This window comes from Protomyctophum parallelum (assembly GCF_964188405.1).
Source record: "Protomyctophum parallelum genome assembly, chromosome: 11".
In the NCBI taxonomy this organism is placed as follows: Eukaryota; Metazoa; Chordata; class Actinopteri; order Myctophiformes; family Myctophidae; genus Protomyctophum; species Protomyctophum parallelum.
The window spans coordinates 35,282,293-35,301,304 of NC_139707.1; the positions used below are offsets into that span (position 1 = coordinate 35,282,293).

General features: G+C 44.2%; 1 protein-coding gene across 1 annotated transcript in view; it reads left to right on the forward strand.

Annotated features, from left to right (window-relative positions):
* The window catches only part of ints6 (integrator complex subunit 6), a 37,559-nt gene that overhangs the window by 14,914 nt on the left and 3,633 nt on the right, over window positions 1-19,012 (forward strand). Inside the window, exons 6-16 of the mRNA XM_083777319.1 lie at window positions 2,260-2,385; window positions 3,171-3,322; window positions 6,765-6,917; window positions 8,365-8,497; window positions 10,676-10,770; window positions 11,017-11,127; window positions 12,925-13,146; window positions 15,042-15,168; window positions 15,562-15,704; window positions 16,222-16,423; window positions 17,172-17,636. Coding sequence (XP_083633445.1) covers window positions 2,260-2,385; window positions 3,171-3,322; window positions 6,765-6,917; window positions 8,365-8,497; window positions 10,676-10,770; window positions 11,017-11,127; window positions 12,925-13,146; window positions 15,042-15,168; window positions 15,562-15,704; window positions 16,222-16,423; window positions 17,172-17,636 — 1,929 coding nt within the window. The remainder of the gene's footprint in view (window positions 1-2,259; window positions 2,386-3,170; window positions 3,323-6,764; window positions 6,918-8,364; window positions 8,498-10,675; window positions 10,771-11,016; window positions 11,128-12,924; window positions 13,147-15,041; window positions 15,169-15,561; window positions 15,705-16,221; window positions 16,424-17,171; window positions 17,637-19,012) is intronic.

The window sequence follows — 19,012 nt, forward strand, 5'->3', positions numbered from 1 at the left end:
TGTGTGTGTGTGTGCGCGGCTGGTAAAGAAACGCTACCAGCCAGGCAGATTTTCTTACCGGCTAAAAATTATAAATGGCTTTTTAGTGCATTGCCATGGTTTACCATATAAATATAATCCACTAAAATGTAATTTGTAGTGCCTATCGTGAACAACATATAGTATCATACAGTATCTTGAGGGTTGAAAAAGGTGGCAGGTGGTAGAATCATCATCGGGTCTAAATGGGTTAAAACAGTATTCATGTAGTGACGTGAGTGACTTTGTTCAGAAGTGAATATTGCCCACCTAAAATTTTAAAATGCCTTTTTGTAACCTACATTACTGTTGACATTCTCTTTAGAATTTGTTTTTTATAGTCATGGCTAATTTGTATAATCTTCTGATAAGAGCACCACAATTACACCATATATTCATAACCATATAATTAAAATCAACCTGGGCAAGGCAGATTGTATGATGACATTATGATGACACTGTGCAATTTGGTTCTGCGAGGCTACAGCCAAATGTACTGTATGTGTCGAGTTTCAACAAAGAACTAATGTACAAACTGACCATGCATTTCATTGTGAGGCACTGTTAACTTACAAATCAATTCTTTCGCGATTATTTCCATTTATTCTTTGACATGATTTGCGCACTTTCCAACTTGATTGCTTGAATTTACCCTCCTGATTGATGCTGTGCTATGAACGGACACACGGAGGCACACACACACACGCGTGTTAGTTAGCCAGACTTACGGGTGCCAGACAGCGGGTGACGCAGGCGTTGTCGCCTGTATCAGCGACAGGTCTGCTCCAGGTGTGCTCGTGACTCGGGACGTGCAGCATGAAAGAAAATCTCACCAATGTCCAGGTCTAGTCGACCGCAGGGCGCGTGCACGGAACGAGCATGCGCGTGACAATTTTACGGGTCCGCGCGGGTGAAAAAATGCACGCCTCTCATTGAAAATTTATCACTGGGCGCATCGGTCGAAATATCAGACCTTTTTAAGGCCTATTCATAGTCTGGATTTTCGGTGGTAAGGTGACCACCGCTCCGGTGGTGAGCTGACCACCGGAGCTGAAATAACGTTGAGCGGTGGTGAGTAAAAACAGAGAGAAGGGCTGGAGCGGTGGTTTGCTCTTCACTGCGGCTCGTGACGTCATGTTGTAGTTCGGTGGTCACCCCACCACCGTAAAACCAGACTATGTATGAGCCTTTAGTCTGTCATTTACACACCATTCCAAGAGGAAATGGCCATCCAGGATGTATACAATGGATGGTGTGTAGGATTATCAAAACGCCAGACACCTCCAACCTACGGACTGTTTCAGTCTGCTACCATCTGGCGAGCGCTGTGGCAGCATCAAGGACCGCACCAGCATTTTTCCACCAGGCAACCAGGATTATTGAGAATAGCTGTAGATTTTCTAGACTTGAAATTTGGCATGTAACGATTGTTATCGTATATCGCTATCGATATTAATCCAGACGATATGAATCGATTTATTGAAATAAAAAGTGGTGTGAAATGTGAGCTTTAGTCATATTCCGTCGAGTGCTTTTGGAGAGAAATTAGTCACTTTCAGTAGTAGAGCACTGTAGAGGGGAGCTGTGTGTGTGTCTGTGACTGTGATGATGGCCGTTAATGCTCATCAAGGAAGGCAATCATGTTTCAAAAGTAATGCTACTTCTTTTGCAATGTAGTTAAATACAAAAATTGAAAAAAGCTTGGGGGGGGGGGGGGATAAATTATATAACATTTTTAAAACGGGTAAGCTTTCTGCTAATACTATAATTCCATTAAATTGCAGTGCAGTACCATACACCTTTTTTGGCCTTGTGTTGTGAGTACAGTGCCTTTTGCCGTCACTTAGCGCTATACACGTCCTGTAAATGCATGCAGTGGGTCACATGCCTTCTCAAGTTCACTGCCAATGGATGCCAAATTAAGAATGGATGACTGAGAGGCCATGGGCGGCTGTGGCTCAGGAGGTAGAGCAGGTTGTCCAATGATCCCTGGGTCGGTGGTTTGAATCCCGGCTCCTCCTCCTCCTGTCCACATGTCAAAGTGTCCTTGGGCAAGACACTGAACCCTACATCGCCTCCAATGAGTAGGTCGGTGTGAGCTTGCCACCATTTGTGTGGGAAGTGAGGACGCTGGCGCCGACTGTTCGCCGCTTCACCTCCCAATGTATGAATGAATGAACCATTATAAAGCGCTTTGAGCACAATTTTAACAGTTTTAATGGCATGCGTGTTGCTTTGCAGGGCGTTCCTACAGCGTGTTCTCCCAGCGCATGTTGAACCAGTGTCTGGAGTCTCTGGTGCAGAAGATCCAGAGTGGAGTGGTCATCAACTTTGAAAAGACTGGACCCGACCCCCTTCCTGTAGAGGGTGAGAGCCCAGCTTACAGTACATCAGCTCTTTTTTAACTTTATATTTATGAAAAAGCTTTTACCGGTAATAGGGTTTTTCAAATTCATTAGAATTTACTTTTTCTTTTCTTTTTAATTACATATCAGTCAAAACATCTGTAATTGGCGCGTCTAGGACTTTATAACAGATATATGTAGGGATATTATAGGTATTTTCAGTACATGTGTAAGAATTGAGGGACTCATTTGACTTGTTGGCCAGCATCTCTTTTGAATAGCCTCACTCTCTCCCCTCTATCCCTGCCTCCATAATAAGGCAAGACACTTCCTCTAGACGTTTTATTTATTTACGTATTGTGACTCTAGGTGGAATTGATACAACTTTAATAAGTAGAGCTATAAATATGTATTACTGTTGTTTTCGAGAGCCCCAAGTATCAAATTCGGCAGTCTCCTTGAGTAATATGACATAGTCAGGGATTTGACTTTGCTGCTACGGAGACATTTAATACAGTATATTACTAACTGTAACAAATTAATAACTAATTGTGACAAACAACAAACACAATATTTTGGGCCAAACAAATAATCACTAAGAAGAAAAACAACAAAAAAAAGTGTTGTAACCTGCCGTTTTTTTCTAATTTTGTTTGGTCCAAAACATTGTGTTTATTGTCATGATTTGTCACGACAAGAATTGGCTTTGTCCGCTGCGTAAACGTCTTTAAATAAATACTTTCTGAAAGGTCTATGAGGAAAATGAACAGGGATTTATTGTGTGTGTGTGTGTGTGTGTGTGTCCAGATTGTCCAGTGGAGGTGGTGAAGCCAGGCCCCCAGACCTGGCACTGCTGTCACAAGCTCATCTACGTACGGCCCAACCCTAAGACCGGTGTTCCTATTGGACACTGGCCCATCCCTGAAGCCTTCTGGCCAGACCAGAACTCCCCCACACTGGTAAGAAGACATTTGGACTTAAATTATGTCACCAGGGCCTCTATTTGTATGTGTTATGTTTATTTCAATTATTTAGGTAATTGGTATTCCTCTATCCATAGTGAAGTTGTGTACTGTAACATAAATGGTAAATGGTGCATTTATATGGCGCTTTACAGAGATTGTGCATTACATTCACCCGTTCACGCACACATTCATTCATACACCGATGGCGGCAGAAACCATGCAAACGCACCAACCAGCACATCAGGAGCAATTAGGGGTTCAGAGTCTTGCTCAAGGACACTTCGACACTAACTCTGGGGGAGCCCACAGGGTTCGAACTGGCAACCTTGCGGTTGCCATCCGGCCACTCTACCCCTGAGCCACCCCCGCCGTAAAATTATAAGATTGTTTTGTGAACTAGAATCTGTGACAAGCAGCCGGTTGAAGGAGTGCATAGATAAAGCAACTGTCAGGAGGTAGCTCGGTCGGTAGAGCTCTCGCCTTTGCACCACAAGGGCATGGGTTTGATCCCAGGCAACTCGCCGTATGAGCAGCACGGCTTGAGTGCGGCAAGCCGGGCTGCGAGTACCGGGAGCAGATGGTAGGTGCGACGTTCCATTTCAGCATTCCGTCTCCCAGGGCATTGTAACGGGGATAGACTCCTGGAGTTCTAGGCTGGTAGTGACAATAAGCTTCTCCGGACTACTTAAAAGTAGTGCAAGTGATATGTTTTGGTTAAAACAAAAATATTTTTCGGCACCGGGATTTTTTTCAAAATAGAAACTTGGGGTGCCGGGAAGATATGGCCGCTTTTACTCTGTAAGCCCCCCCCCCTTCCGTTCCGGGAAAAAAATCGGGAGACATATTTTTGCTTGCTTACCTCGCTATCGTTACGATAAAATCGCTGAATAATCCCTCGCTTCATATTTTGAACGAGAGGCATGTTGAAGTCAGAAATTAAGAGCTTAGTGTATCCATCTGGTAAAAACCACGGAGAGCTCCTTAGATTACGCGCACCGAACCTTTCTTTGTGAACGTTAAACAGGGAAGTGAACGACAACGTGCATGCGCGAAGAGCAAGGAGTATGGTGCAGAAGGAGAGGCCAAGTCAAAAAGGAAAAAAATCTGAATATTTTTCTCTCGTTTCGCTAGGACGTGTGTACACGGTTGGATTAGTTATGACGTTCCCGTACGGTCTGAATGGGTTAAAATGTTAAATCACTATATTGTGATGGTAATCATTGCTATAGAGTGTTCAGTAACAGAGGTCTCTCTGTCTCTCCAGCTATTTAGTAGCTATTTATGAGCTTATACATTTTATAGTGTTCCAGTTCCATTTTTGTCTGCTCATTTATTTGTGTCATCACTTACAATTAGCCAGCCAGGGACCCAGGGACACACAAATCTGTCTATAGGAGTGGTTGCACCACTCAAAAAGCTGGAGAGACATGGAGACTCCCTGTTACTGCAACACATTCAGGTTCAAGGTTCAAGTTTATTTAGTATCCCCGAAGGGCAAATTGGGTTGCAGCATAGACAGTACATTAAACAATGAAACAAATATAGCACACTATATATATAGCAATGAATACAATCACAGTATGGAGCTTTTTAACACTTAGTTTAACTAAAGAAAATCACTTTTCACCTTTGTGGAAACGCATAAACATATTATATATACACAGTATATAATGTTTGTGTTATGGACTATGAGGTTTATGGATGTCCACACCCGCCTGTCGGAGGCTGCCTGTGTGTTAAACACATTCCACTGACACTGTTAAACACATGCCACGGACACTATGCAGCTTTCACATACATACAGACATACAGTACATAGAGAGATGTTTATACTGTACTTTATGAGGAGGAATCTCCAGCTCAAGTGCGTTGAGAGACTGACGTAGACAGTTTGTTATCCTGTCTCGCCACAGCTCCCATTCTTCGATTATTCATTTTTTGAGTGGTGCAACCACTCCAATAGATGGCTATGTGTGTGGCTGTGCCCCATGGGTCTGTCCCTGACAGTGTCTATCTCACGATAGATATGTATCACGATACAGAGGCAACAATACGATATATATATCGATATGTCTCGATTAAAGGACCACTTCACCACTTTTCAACCTATCTTCATATAATAGGTCCTCACTAATAATCATGATAAAATGGCACAATTATTTTCTACTCAGTCTGTGTCTCATAGGAAACCGTCTTCCAGTGACATCATCATTATGCAGATTTTCTTTTATTATCGTTTTCTTTCATTATCGTGAGAACGATGGCTTCCATTTTCGCATTGCAACTTTTCAGGACTAGAAAGCCTGCAGTTTCTATTAGCTTGTATTCCCCATCGATGATGTCATTGGAAGACGGTTTCTGAACTGCCCACAGCCCTCCTATGAGACACAGACCGAGTAGAAAAAAATTGCACCCTTTTTTCATGATTATTAGTGAGGACCTATTATATGAAGATAGGTTGAAAAGTGGTGAAGTTTAAGCCTTTATTCAAAATAATGACCATGTTGCACAAATAGAATAAATCACTTTCAGGCCCACAGAGATCTTTAAATTAAAATAAACAAGGGCTCTGGGAAGGGAGTGCATTGCAACTCCCAAGGCGGGCTTTGATAACGTTAAACAGAGGTACCTTTGGCAACACTGCGTCACCCAGATAATTCATTTATTGCCATATCGATGCAGCAGCCTCTCGGATCGATTCACCTATCGTCTGGATTTTTCATCAATATATTGCCATTTGCCATATCGATTAATTGAATGCGCCACTACACAACATGTAACGACAACAACAATCTTGCCTCAACACGTTTTTCACTGACATAAAGTTTATATCCAGGCTATTAGTGATGACTGAATGAATGTCCAGTGGTATTACTGTATTTCTGTTGTCTGCCTCTTGTGACACACAAACGGGACAGCAATGTGTGTCCCTTTACGTGTCTGTCCAGCCAAGCACGGAAATAGTGTTTGTTGACCACCAAATGTCACTGTTGCGCAGCCTAACACACACACACACAGGCCATTGAGGAGAGCTTGTACAGCACAGCACAGTACAGTACAGCACAAGTACAGTACAGCACCATTTTTATTGTATTACTTTAAAACCTTAAAACTCAATGCATCGTCACGTGGCGTGCTGTGAGCTATTTCCACTGTTTTTGAGATGAGGGCTAAAGTGAATCAATTCATTATGTATTTTAATTACCGCTTGGGTTCCCGCGGAGACGGCAAGACTTTTGGGTGTCGAGCTGAAAAAACACTGTCCTAATAAGAACGCACCGTCTTCCCTTTTTTTTTGAGTAGTGCAACCACTCCAAAGAACAGCAATGTCCTAACCTATGTCCCGATGTTTAGAGTACCAATAGGGGGTGCTGTTGCACCACTCGCTTCACACCAGTCTGATTTGTTTCCCCCTCTTCTTGTGTGCCCACTACAGCCCCCCCGCTCGGCCCATCCCCACGTCCGTTTCTCCTGTCTGGACGCTGAGCCCATGGTGATAGACAAGGTGCCCTTTGACAAGTACGAGCTGGAGCCGTCGCCTCTCACGCAGTACATCCTGGAGAGGAAGTCTCCTCACACCTGCTGGCAGGTAAGGCAGGCCAACACCCAATTAGTGTTGATTGTTTGACTGCATATTTATTAGGCATAGTGTTTTGAATAGTTTTCATTTTAGTCATAAATAGCAGATCTACAAGCTCATAGCGCACCACCGAGTGGCGCGCTACGAGCTTGTAGGTCAGCTATTTTTGAAAAATCGTGAAAATATTTTTTTCAGAAAACTGGAGGATTTAGAATATTTTATTTTTATTTTGAGGTCAGGCCTAAATGGGTTAACACCAGAACCCTTCAGGAAATGGAGACAAGCTCCAATGTAGTTATTGTTATACAAATAACACACAGACGTGACTTAACCACTTTCATCCTGGCATCCCTATTTTGGGCATAGTTTTATAAGCAACATTTTTTTTAAATTATGTTCTGTATTTAGATCAGCTATTTTTGCTACTGTTGTGCAACAGTGTCATGCGACCAAGTAGGGCATTAATTTACGGATTAAATATACAAGGTTACTTACTGCCCGACAGTGATGATGACGTACAAGGGGCAGAAAAAGAAATCCATAGATCAGTGACATTTTTACTTTTACTAGGTGTAAAGATACATAGATAGTTTTTATTAAAGTGTCCAACACAGTACTACAGTGTCTTGTAAGCACGGGCTTACAAGACACTCACAAAAGTTTACATACACAGTGATACACCATAAACAAAATACATAGACAGTTACTTATGGATACATCGTTCTCCAACGTAACTGCCATGCCTTCTCTATGAATTTTCCTAAAACAATTGGATTTGGATTTTAACGGAGTGGTCTACTACTTATCTAGAGAAAGAAATAGAGTCCGCAACACTGTTGCATAACTGTTGAATAACTCAGCTCCACTGGTTTATTAACCCATTTAGACCTGAGGACGATTCTACGAATGCCTTCTAAATCCTAAGACAGTTTTCTGAAATCCATGTTTCTATGTCAGTGGTTCTCAAACATTTTCATGTCAAGGAGCCCCCAAAATATATGTAATTGGCCGCCGACCCCCATCTGAAAATATGTTGGTCCAGGGACCCCCCCAGAAGCAAAGATTTGAGTTAAAAAACGTTCGCTCTGAAAGAATATACAGTATATATTCCAAATTTGCGGCACATTTTCACGATAAAAAAGAAATAGCACATACAAGCTCGTAGCGCTGCACTTGGTGCCGTGCTACGAGCTTGTAGATCTGCTATTTTCCAATAGCTAAAGTATAACATAATGCTTTTAAAACACCAAAATAGGTTCCCGCCCCAAAATGGTTAATTCAACGTTTCGATCACTGGGGATTGCTGAGTTATTCCCTAACCAGTGTTGCGGACTCTATTTCTTTCTCTTGTACTGCCATTTTGTCCAGCACCCGGGCTAGAGTGGATGTGCATGCTCTATTTACCGTTTTGCTACTACTTTTGTCTTATGTCTTTTGTTTCTTTCTTCCCCTGCAGGTGTTCGTGTGTAACAGTGCCAAGTACAGTGACTTGGGTCAGCCCTTTGGCTACCTCAAGGCCAGTACAGCCCTCAACTGTGTCAACCTGTTTGTCATGCCCTATAATTACCCCGTGCTGCTTCCACTGCTGGGTAAGGCTTTCTTATATATATTATATATATTTGGCCACACCGCATGAATAATGTAAATGATTAGCATCTGCTTGAACACATTGATTTGACACCTTGCATCCCTATTCTGTGGCATAACACGGTGAAAAGTAGCCTGGGTAGCATTCCTTTTCGGGTTTATGATCTGGTCGGGAGCGGATGATATCGCTATGTCATGTTGTAGTCATCAGTCATCCGGAACTTCCTTTCCCCGTCAAACCGCTCAATAAAAGCTGCAGCCTACAAGAGCTTTTATTGTTTGAGGGAAAAGGAAGTTTCCGGATGATTCTTCTTCCTGCCGTGATGACTACAAAACAATACTACAACATGACTTAGCGACCGGTTCACACAGCAATGTTGTAACACAGACCAGGCTTACCGAGGAGGAGGAAAGCCTGGTGACGCGAGGTTAGGTGAAAAGAGACTATCTGCCACAAGCTCACAACGTGTCGCGTTGCAACATCTGAGCTTGTAGAACGCCTATAAAAAAAAAAGTGGTTCTAATTTGTATTTTGAACTTCAGATTTGTCTGTTATGCATTTTTTAAGGTGTAGATGTCTTATCGTCTAGTCGTCAGTGATGACTGCTTGATAAGGTTTTTTCCCCCCAAAAAATTAGAATTTTTTCATCCCATCAAAAAGGATTGCCTTTTTTTAGAGCCTATCTCTGTCGTTGGACGATGGAAAAAACGCCGATCCCACGCCTTTGTTTTCTCTCGACTTGATGCAATCCACTTTTGTTGCACTTTTTTTCTAGCCTGCCAAAGAAAACGACAGACAAATTACAACTAGTTAAAAAATGCGGCAGCCAGAGTTTTAAACTAAATCTAAGACGAGAGAACGTAATTACTCCAGTTTTAGCTTCCGGTTGTTTTTAGGATTGATTAAAAAATCTTTGACTTTGTTTATAAAGCTCTCAATGGTCTCGTCACTTTCCTACCTCTAGACAAATCCACAAACGGGTGCCCAGGGATTATCTGTAGGCAGAGCCAACATGGCTGCTATTACACAGTGAATGGGAATAGTGACTGATGTTCGTCTGCTCACGTTACTCTATTACCTGCTTTTTTACGAACACTAACTTCACAAAGATGCCCAGAACATCAGGACATACCTGGGTAGTTTATGGCTGCTCCAACAGTAGTGGCAAATTATTGCTGTTAATAAATTAAAATAAAGCAGAAAGACCGGGTAAGACCGACGTTATGTATCTTTCAGGACCTTTCACTGCTTCATCCGAGACACACTACTTTATGCGCAACGAAATTCGGGCGGGCGCTCGTATTTGACATTCCGTTTCTCTCCAAAGTTGAATGTTGCCACTACTGTTGCAGTGTTGGTAAAAAGCAGGTAAAAAAGTAGTGAGCAGACTAGTCAGTCACTTTCCCATTCACTGTAGTAGTAGGAATGACTTATTTTTACACTGCAGCTGTGTTCAATCAATCAATCAATCAATCAGATTTATTGTCACTTCCACAATATACACTGGGCATACAGGGGAGCAAAATACCGTTCTCCATGGCTCATGATGCTTCACATTTAAAAACAATAGACACATTAAAAGAGGCAAAGCCTTATTAAAAAAACATTAAAAAGGTAAAAGGAGCAGACAACATTGGCAGGAGAAAGTGCTGATGCATTCAAAGTGCATGTGTGTAAAGTGCTATTCATCTCTCAGGATGTTGGCCTTGGGGGCAATATGTGGCGAGTGGTGTTGGCGCCATCTACAGGAAATTACATGGCTGGCAATGGCTGCAACCACTGGGACCTCTGTGTATTTGTCTATGACTGCCTGCCTAGATGGATATGTCCCAAACTGCGCCCTCGGGTCCTACACTGCTGGCCTGCTCAATGTGCTTACAAAAAATGGCAACTAAAAAACACAGTGAAGCAGCTTTCTGCTTCACCGTGTTTCTACAGGCTAGAGCACAGCTCAAGACCTATTTTTACACTATTGCTTTTAGTTGAGATTTTAAAATCCTTGTTGTCCTTGGATGGTTATTCATGTCCTCGCTGTATTGTCTTATTCACTGCTGTTATTTGAATGTTTTATGCCTTTGCTTTTATTTATTTTCTGTATTGCTCTGTAAAGCACTTTGAGCTGCACATTCGTTATGTATGCTATACAAATAACGTTTTATTATTATTATTATTATCCCAGATGACTTGATCAAAGTGCACAAGTTCAAGCCTACCATCAAATGGCGGCAGTCTTTTGAGAACTACCTAAAGACCATGCCTCCATATTACTTTGGGGTGAGTAGAGTTGGCAGCAAAAAAATGTCTGTTATCTGTTAACCGCGCAAACCTTTTAATGGTTTTTCTCAATACTGTCATTAATTTATAAGAATATACTGTGTATTTTGCATTGGGATTACATTACCCTTGCATCACAACTTTTTTATTTCTGTGATAAAGGCCCCAAATCCTGTGTGAATTGATGTGTTTGGAGGAGAATTTCAGTGCATTTATTAAGTGAGTGTGTGTTCTTCTTCTCCGTAGTCTCTGAGGAAGGCCCTGAGGATCATGGGTGCACCCAACCTGCTGGCGGACAACATGGAGTACGGCCTGAGTTACAGTGTCGTCTCTTACCTCAAGAAGCTCATGCAACAGGTGGGTGGACGCTGACATTCACCCTTAACAGGTTCCGTCCATCCGACGTGTCAGTGTTGTTCTCGTCAACGAAAACGAAAAAAAATGTGTTCGTCAACGCCCATTTTTCACCAGACGAAGACTAGACTAGACAAAAAACACGTGTATAAACAATGTCTGGGACTAAATTATTATGCAATTTCATTGACTAATAAAGACTAGACTAAAACAGAATGCTTGATTTTAACCGAAGGAGAGCAATGTGTCCACAAGATAAAATGAAAAAAACACAACAAACCTGAAGAGACACATCAGCATTTACAAAATGTAGTAGACTGAACTAAAATCTGTCTTCATTTCGTTCACGAACAAAGACTAGACGAAATATATTTTATTTATCGTATCAAGTCATGGTTGAATTAAGTGTTTGCAACATGAACCAACATTATCAAGTGACAATAAAGGAATATAATAAGGCTTATTGGACAGCAAAGCACAGGGAACTGGATATGTTATAAACCCCAGGAATTGTGAAGAAATAGGGTCCAGCAACGTCTCGTCATAGAGAGCCCCCTCTCTCTGATCCCCGCCCGGTGAGTAGCAACACACATGAACAGACGTGTGTGCGTGCGTGCAGCCTAGTAGCAATAATAATAGTAACGTTAGCTTAGCATGTAGCAACACACAATGCAGCGTGCGTGTGCGTGCGACGCATGTATGGACGCGACACACGTGTGCCCGTGTGTGTGCGCGCGCGCGTTTGTGTGTGTGTGTGTAGTCTATGGTTCTAACTAGCCCAAACATTTAGATTCTCGTAGAGGTTTTTTTCGATTCTGACAAATCTCTCTACGAGAGTCTAAAAGATAACCCCGCCCCTAACGTCGAAAAGGAACGTTTGTGCCTCAAAATCACTCTTACCTTGTACAAATGCAAAATCTAAGCTGCTTTAAATGTTGCCCCACTTGTTTGTGATCTGTGCGCACCCATATTAAACACCGCACATGCTTATTTTTCAATAAAAATTCCATATTTTTTTTTTTATAGTAAGTTATTTTGAACACTGGATCAAGCCATCTTGATCGTCGTGCCCAATCACTTGTATCTCCGATTCCTTGTCCCAGATGGCATTTTTGGTCAAAACAAGGTTCATTTTGTGCATGCGTGCGTGTGCATTTGACAAAAGTGCCACTTAACCACTTTCAAAATGGCATCCCTGTTTTGGGACTGTCATTATAGTAAAAACTACAACAAAAGATCTACAAGCTCGCGATGACATTCATTTTTTAAATATAAATCTCTTCTGGCATAACACATTTTTGGATGGTGGTGCACGTCCAAAATACATATGATTTTGGGGGGTCCGCGGCACGAAATCGTTTGAGGACTACTGAATTTAGAAGGCATTTGTAGAATAGGCCTCGGGAGGCTTAACCCATTTTGGCCTGAGACCAATTCTACAAATGACTTATAAATCAGATAGTTTTCTGAAAAAACGTGTTTCTATGTCAGTGGTTCTCAAACATTTTCATTTCAAGGAATGTATTTGGCCGCCGACCCCCATCAGAAAATATGTTGTTCCAGGGACCCCCCCAGAAGCAAAGATTTGAGTTAAAAACGTTCGCTGTGAAAGCATATATTCAAAGATTTGTGCAGCATTTTCACGATTCTTTAAAGAAATAGCAGACTACGAGCTGGTAGAGCTGCTATTTTTCAACAGCTAAAATATAAAATAATACTTTAAAACACCAAAAGAGGTTCCACGTCCAGAATGGCTTTAAAGCAGCTATTAAACGAGTCATGTTCCACTCCTTCCAACAGACGAAGATCGAGTACGACCGACTGATAGCGTCCATCGGCAAGAAGCCTCTCCCGGATCCGGGCATCAAGGTGCGATGGCGGGGGGGCGGCGGCATCTCGCTGGCCCAGCGCAAGGACTTCACCCAGCTGCTGCAGACCATCACGGGGGAGGCGCCCGCGGCACAGCTCGCAGAGCTCAACCCCAAGGAGTTCCAGGGTTTTCACCTGGCTCTGCTCAACAAGGTAACTAAACTGTCTGCTGCTACGTCATGCTTTTTCAGATCCTTTCTAGTTGTCCTCAACCAGTGTTCCACTATAGCCTGCAATATTAAGATAATATTCAGAGACACCGGTTCGAGACCGGTCCTGGCGGTATCAGTCAGCTATCTTTATTTTAGAACTTAGTCTTATCTCCACCTAGGGTCCACCTATGCTTTCTATGGCATAGGCAGCTCCCGGCAGGATCCGCTGGGAGAATCTAGACACAGCTGCGCGACATGGGACTAATTATTTAGAGGGACAGAGAGAGAGAGAGAGGAGTGTGTGGGCTGTATTTTGCGTGTCTTAAGTACCATGTCTTATTACTTAACTTAACACAATCCCTACTTCTGGCGGAATGCTCCGCCATAAGGAATGTAATAACCTTCTGCTCCTGTCGGAATGCTCCGTCAGATTAGCGCTCTTATTGATATCAAACCGGATCGCTGATTTCAATTTTTTCATTATTATTTTGGCTCGGCCTTTCCTTCTTTAGCGATCCTAGACCGGGTTGTGCAACTGCGGTCCCGTCCACCTCCCATTATACAGGCAGACTAAAAGCTGAATAACTCCTAATCTACGGAGCTCTCCATGGTTTGGTCAATTAGCGCGATGTTCGGAGGTCTTTGCTGATTATCCGGTGATCTAGATGGAAACATTGGTGCTTTCTAGAGCAAGGATGGCTATATTTTAGCTCGCTAGCATTGACGTTATTTATTTAGCACAAGATGTACGCCCACAACATCCGTTTCTGTTCTGTGTGCGCAACCTCTAAATCGCCCCCACAGACCGTGGCAGTCAGAAGTTAGATTTGCGTCCAGCAGGTGGCAGTGAACCTGTTAAGACCTGGAGGCGTGATCAATGCCATTTGGCTATTCTGAGTGGCCAAAGAGCATTGACCACGCCTCCAGGTCTTAAATTAAGTAATAAGACCTGGTACTTAAGACACGCAGCGGACTGACCTCATGCTTCGTTCTATGCATGAGGAGTCCAAGCTGCTTCTTTTCACCTGTCAGGGGAGAGTTTTCCCGGGGCGGACATAGCACGTTGAAGGAACACGTTATTCCGACCAGTTCCTTTCCCTTCCATCAGGCGCCCCGGCTGGCCAGGGGGAGGCAGTTTAGAGACCAGGATTACTGCATGTTTTTTTGTGAGGGTATACCAGGGGAGAACATGGAAACTCCACACAGAGAGGCCCTTTCGCCAACCCCGCCTCGGGAAGAGAGTGTTTTCTGCCGCACCAGACCATGCAGCTCATGTTTTCCCCCAGATGGCCAGGGATTTGAATCATAGACCTTCCCCGGGCTGATGCAAACCCACTTTTTCAAAACCTCGAAGCTATGCTGCCACCTCGATAATGAGACAGCGTAACCACTTCATTATGTAGCACATTGGGAAAGTTGCCTGGAGATATAGCTGCACTTTCAGACAGCTGTTGGGGGACTGTATATTCTATATTCATCCTGCAGCTGTACAGTTCTATATACTTTAGTTCAGTGGTTTTTTCAACCACCAAGCCCCCCCAGGGAGGCTCTCTCCAACCGCTGAAGCGCTCGGCCTACTAGTCCCTACTGGTCGGAGCTGGGACTGGTCGGAGCTGGGACTGGGCTACGAGCTTGCAGGTCTGCTATTTTTGAAAAATCGTGAAAACGTGGTGCAAATCTATTCTTTGAGCGCAAACTTTTTTAACTGAAATCTTTGCTTCTGGGGAGGTGCCTGGAACTGGTCGGCGGCCTATTACATATAATTTGTGGGGTCCTTGACATGAAATATTGAGCACCACTGACAATAGAAACATAGGGTTTTTCAGAAAACTGTCATGATTTCGAAGACATTCTGTAGAATCTATAACTCTGTGTTGTCGTCGTCCCACACCACAGAGTCTGAAGCCGCAGAGCTTCAGGAACCCCTACGACATCCCCCGCAGCCACCTGCTGGACCAGCTCAGCCGCATGAGGAGGAACCTGCTCAACACCACCGTCTGTACCCTCAGAGGACATGACCCAGGTGTGTGTGTGTGTGTGTGTGTGTGTGTGTGTTGAGGGGGGGGGGGGGGGGGGGGGGGTGATACCTTTTGTGTATAAATTGAAAATCCTAATTCTGGTCCATTTTCATTATATAACGTGCAAACACTTGCAAGTAGTTTGCACCATTGTGTTTTTTTGCAGCAAAATGCGACACGTTGTGAACTTGTAGATCTGCTATTCTCAGCATGCAACCAAGTGTAAAATGACTTATACTGGATATCTTGTCCACTAGTCCCCTTCCTAGCATTTTAGTCTAGTTTATAGCTGTTGACGAAATTGTGAAAAAAGTAGTCGACGAACATAGTTAGTTTTAGTCGACAAAAACAACACTGGTTAGCACACTGTTAAATGCTGTGGTTGCGGTGCGTTCCAGATCAGCTCCACAGCGTGCCAATAGCGCAGATGGGAAACTATCAGGATTTCCTCAAAGCTGCTCCCCAGCCCCTCCGAGACGCAGACCCCGAGCAGCCCAAACGCCTGCACACGTTTGGAAACCCCTTCAAACTGGACAAAAAGGTGTGTGTGTGTGTTTAGGTTTAGTTTTTACTATTAATACAAATCATACTATAATTCACTCAATGTCTGAATGAATGTCTGTCTGAAACGCTGTCGTAGCTCCTCACTGGCTGCACCAATCGCTCCAACTTTTCACACAGGCATTGACGAGAATATTACGGAGGTCTTATCGAAGCCCTTTTTTCAAATTAACAAATTGTTAATTAATAATGAATTTATTTGTGAATTACAATTCCCATCGACTTACATGGGAAAATGCAAAAACTCAACTATTTTTCTCTCAGAAACCGTCGGAGCTACAGTTACAACACAAATATAAATGACTGCGTTATGCCTTCTTAATTCTCATATACGTGCTGTGAATATATTATTGTACAGTGTAGTATAAAACTACAACTGTAGAGGCAAGTAGTGATTAACCAGTTGTGCTTTCGTCCAGCTGCGCAGGGCTAATTGTTGTAATAACGATCAGCTGTGTAGTCATTGTGTCGTGTTGTTTTGCCGCTGTCTCTCACAGGGCATGATGATCGACGAGGCGGATGAGTTTGTGACCGGCCCCCAGAACAAGGGCAACAAGAGACCCATGATGGAGAACAACAACCTGCCCGGCGGCGGGCCCAAGAGACGTCGGTGCATGTCCCCTCTGCTGCGCCTGGGCAGAGCCTACACCCCTCCGGTCAGCCCGCCCGCCAGCCCTCGACCTACAGCTGGTGACATCGGTACTGAAAATGTCACTTCTTCCACTTCTTATGTGGAGTTTGCATGTTCTCCCCGTGTCCCCCTAGGGTAGGTATACCCTCACAAAAAACATGCAGTAATCCTGGTCTCTAAAACTGCCTCCCCATGGCCAGCCGGGGGGCGCCTGATGGAGAGGAAAGGAACTGGTTGGATTAACGTGTTCCTTCCACGCGCTACGTCCAACCAGGGGATCCCCCCCCCCCCTGTCAGGTGTAAAGGAGCGACTTGGACACATGCGTGAAGAAAGCATGAGTTCAAGTCCGTTGCTCTCCCCAGGTTGGCGGAGGATGTGTAGAGCCCAGGATCACGTTAGATAATTGACACAGGGTTGAAAAAGGGGTGCAGTAGCTCAGTAGATAGAAGATCACCAGTCAGCAGTGGCCTTGTGGTTAGAGTGTCCGCCCTGAAACTGGGAGGTTGGAGTTCGATCCCCGGCCGGGTCATATACCAAAGACTGTAACAATAATGGGACCCAATGCCTCCCTGCTTGGCACTCGGCATCAATGGGTTGGATTGGGGGGGTCTACGAGATTAATTACGGTCTTCAAAAGCCAAGCATTAACCTCACTTTTATCATGAATCACATTCATTCAATGTTTGTTCAACCTCTGTAGCTTCCCTGTATATCGGATGACAATCTTTATAATAATCAAAAATAACGTCAACTGTCCCTTTTGTTGAAGAGTCAAATTAATTCAGAACAATATGTTTCTGTGACTCCTCCGCCAGATGTGGACAGCAACGATGGGAGTTCCCCAGAACCTGCAGAATTCATGATCAACCACTTCGGCGAAAACCACTACAGTCCGACGATAGACGGCACCACCTCTGAGGTGGACCCCCCGGGGCCGCCAGGCACGGGCGGCGGCGGAGACCCCGGAGAACCCCAGGAGAACCAGAACCACACCATGGCTTCCCCGGACCACCACCAGCAGCACAGCGGGTTGGAGGACGACGACGACGAGGAGGAGGAGAGGGAGGAGGGGGACGGCGGCGGTGACGACAACGACCGGGGGGGCATGGAGCAGCTGCAGCAGAGCAGCGAGGAGGAGACGGAGGGCATGTCGCCGGAGCACCGGCCGCCGCGCTACCTGTCGCCCACCGCGCTGAAGAAGCAGATGAACACGGAGAGCCTGGAGCTGAACAACGAGCTGAGGGCGCTCATCACCAAGGAGATCAGGAAACCCGGCAGACGTAAGTAAAAAATCACACCCGTGTGAACTGAGTGGTGCAGCTCCCACCCCACCCCTCTCTCTCTCTCTCTCATTAGCAGGCAACATTGCAGCACTATCCCTCTCTCTGTTTCTGGTGCCCCCTACTGGTACCCTATAGTCATATACTCGTGCTCATGGCCACATGCCACATAGGTACGCACGGACATTGCTAGTTGTAGGAGTGTTTGCACCACTCAAAAAGGATACTAGAGCCCGCCCGACCGATGGCCGATTTTTTTTTGGGGTCCAGTCAAAACTAGGGATGTCCCGATACACTGTTTTCGTTCCCGATCCGATGTTGTGTTTATAGCTATCTAGCTATATATCTCGTGTTGTGTTTATAGCAGACTCCTCACTCAAATGTGCACTCAAAAGCTAACTCTGTGTCGGATCACTGGTTAGTCTGGCATATTCGCTGATACCGATATGACCCGATATGACAAATAAGGGCCGATACCGATACAGTATCGGGACATCTCTAGTCAAAGCCCATGGAAAGTACACTAGACAACCGATAATATTGAGATGATTGCTGTGAATCATTGGTGCAACTTTCCACAGTGCAGACCGTTTGAGTTCATGCTTGGAGTCCAGCAATGTAACCTGTTTTTTCTCTCCGCTGTATGTATCCATACTGGATTATGTATTCCGTCATAAAGGGTGAGCCTGCGCTCGCTGACCATAGCAGATCATTCAAAAGACGATGTGAATTGCTTGTTTTTGGTATATTAGATACGAGCCTTGCTGGGCAGGCGCCACCTTGGATGTTGTAGCCACGTTTTCATACTCTCGGACGCGCAGTGCGATCGATGGGGAACTTTTGAACCACTAATGAAAAACATTTGTTGTTTATCAAGTACTGCGCTGCGTCACTTTGAGATATCAATTCAAAACAAACCACTTCAATTATGATGGACGTCATATGTAACGTTTTGTCCACAACCTCCTCACCTTTTGAGTATAATAATAATACAAGTTCACTTTGAAGCCTCCAACGTGGTATGGACCTCCATAATTATGAATTATTAAAATTATGACGTCATGAACGGGGCCTCCCGATCCTTAAGGCCGCCCCTGCTCACGACGGTGTCAGGGTTAGCCTCAAGAGGTGTAGAGGCTTTCTGTAACCTGAAGCTCTGGACAGAGTTTGACACTTGTTTCATGTCGATCTGCTGTTCACGTTGTATGCTTGATGATCAGGCCTCGGGAGGAAAATGTGTACTTTGACATGCAAGACCAAAACAGTCTGTGACGGGTAGCGTTTATTTATGCCGTTTGATATAAAAAAACGATTCTGTTGTCATGGTGGTTCCCACTCTGTCCACAAAAAGATTTACTAAGATTTTGTATCCAGCA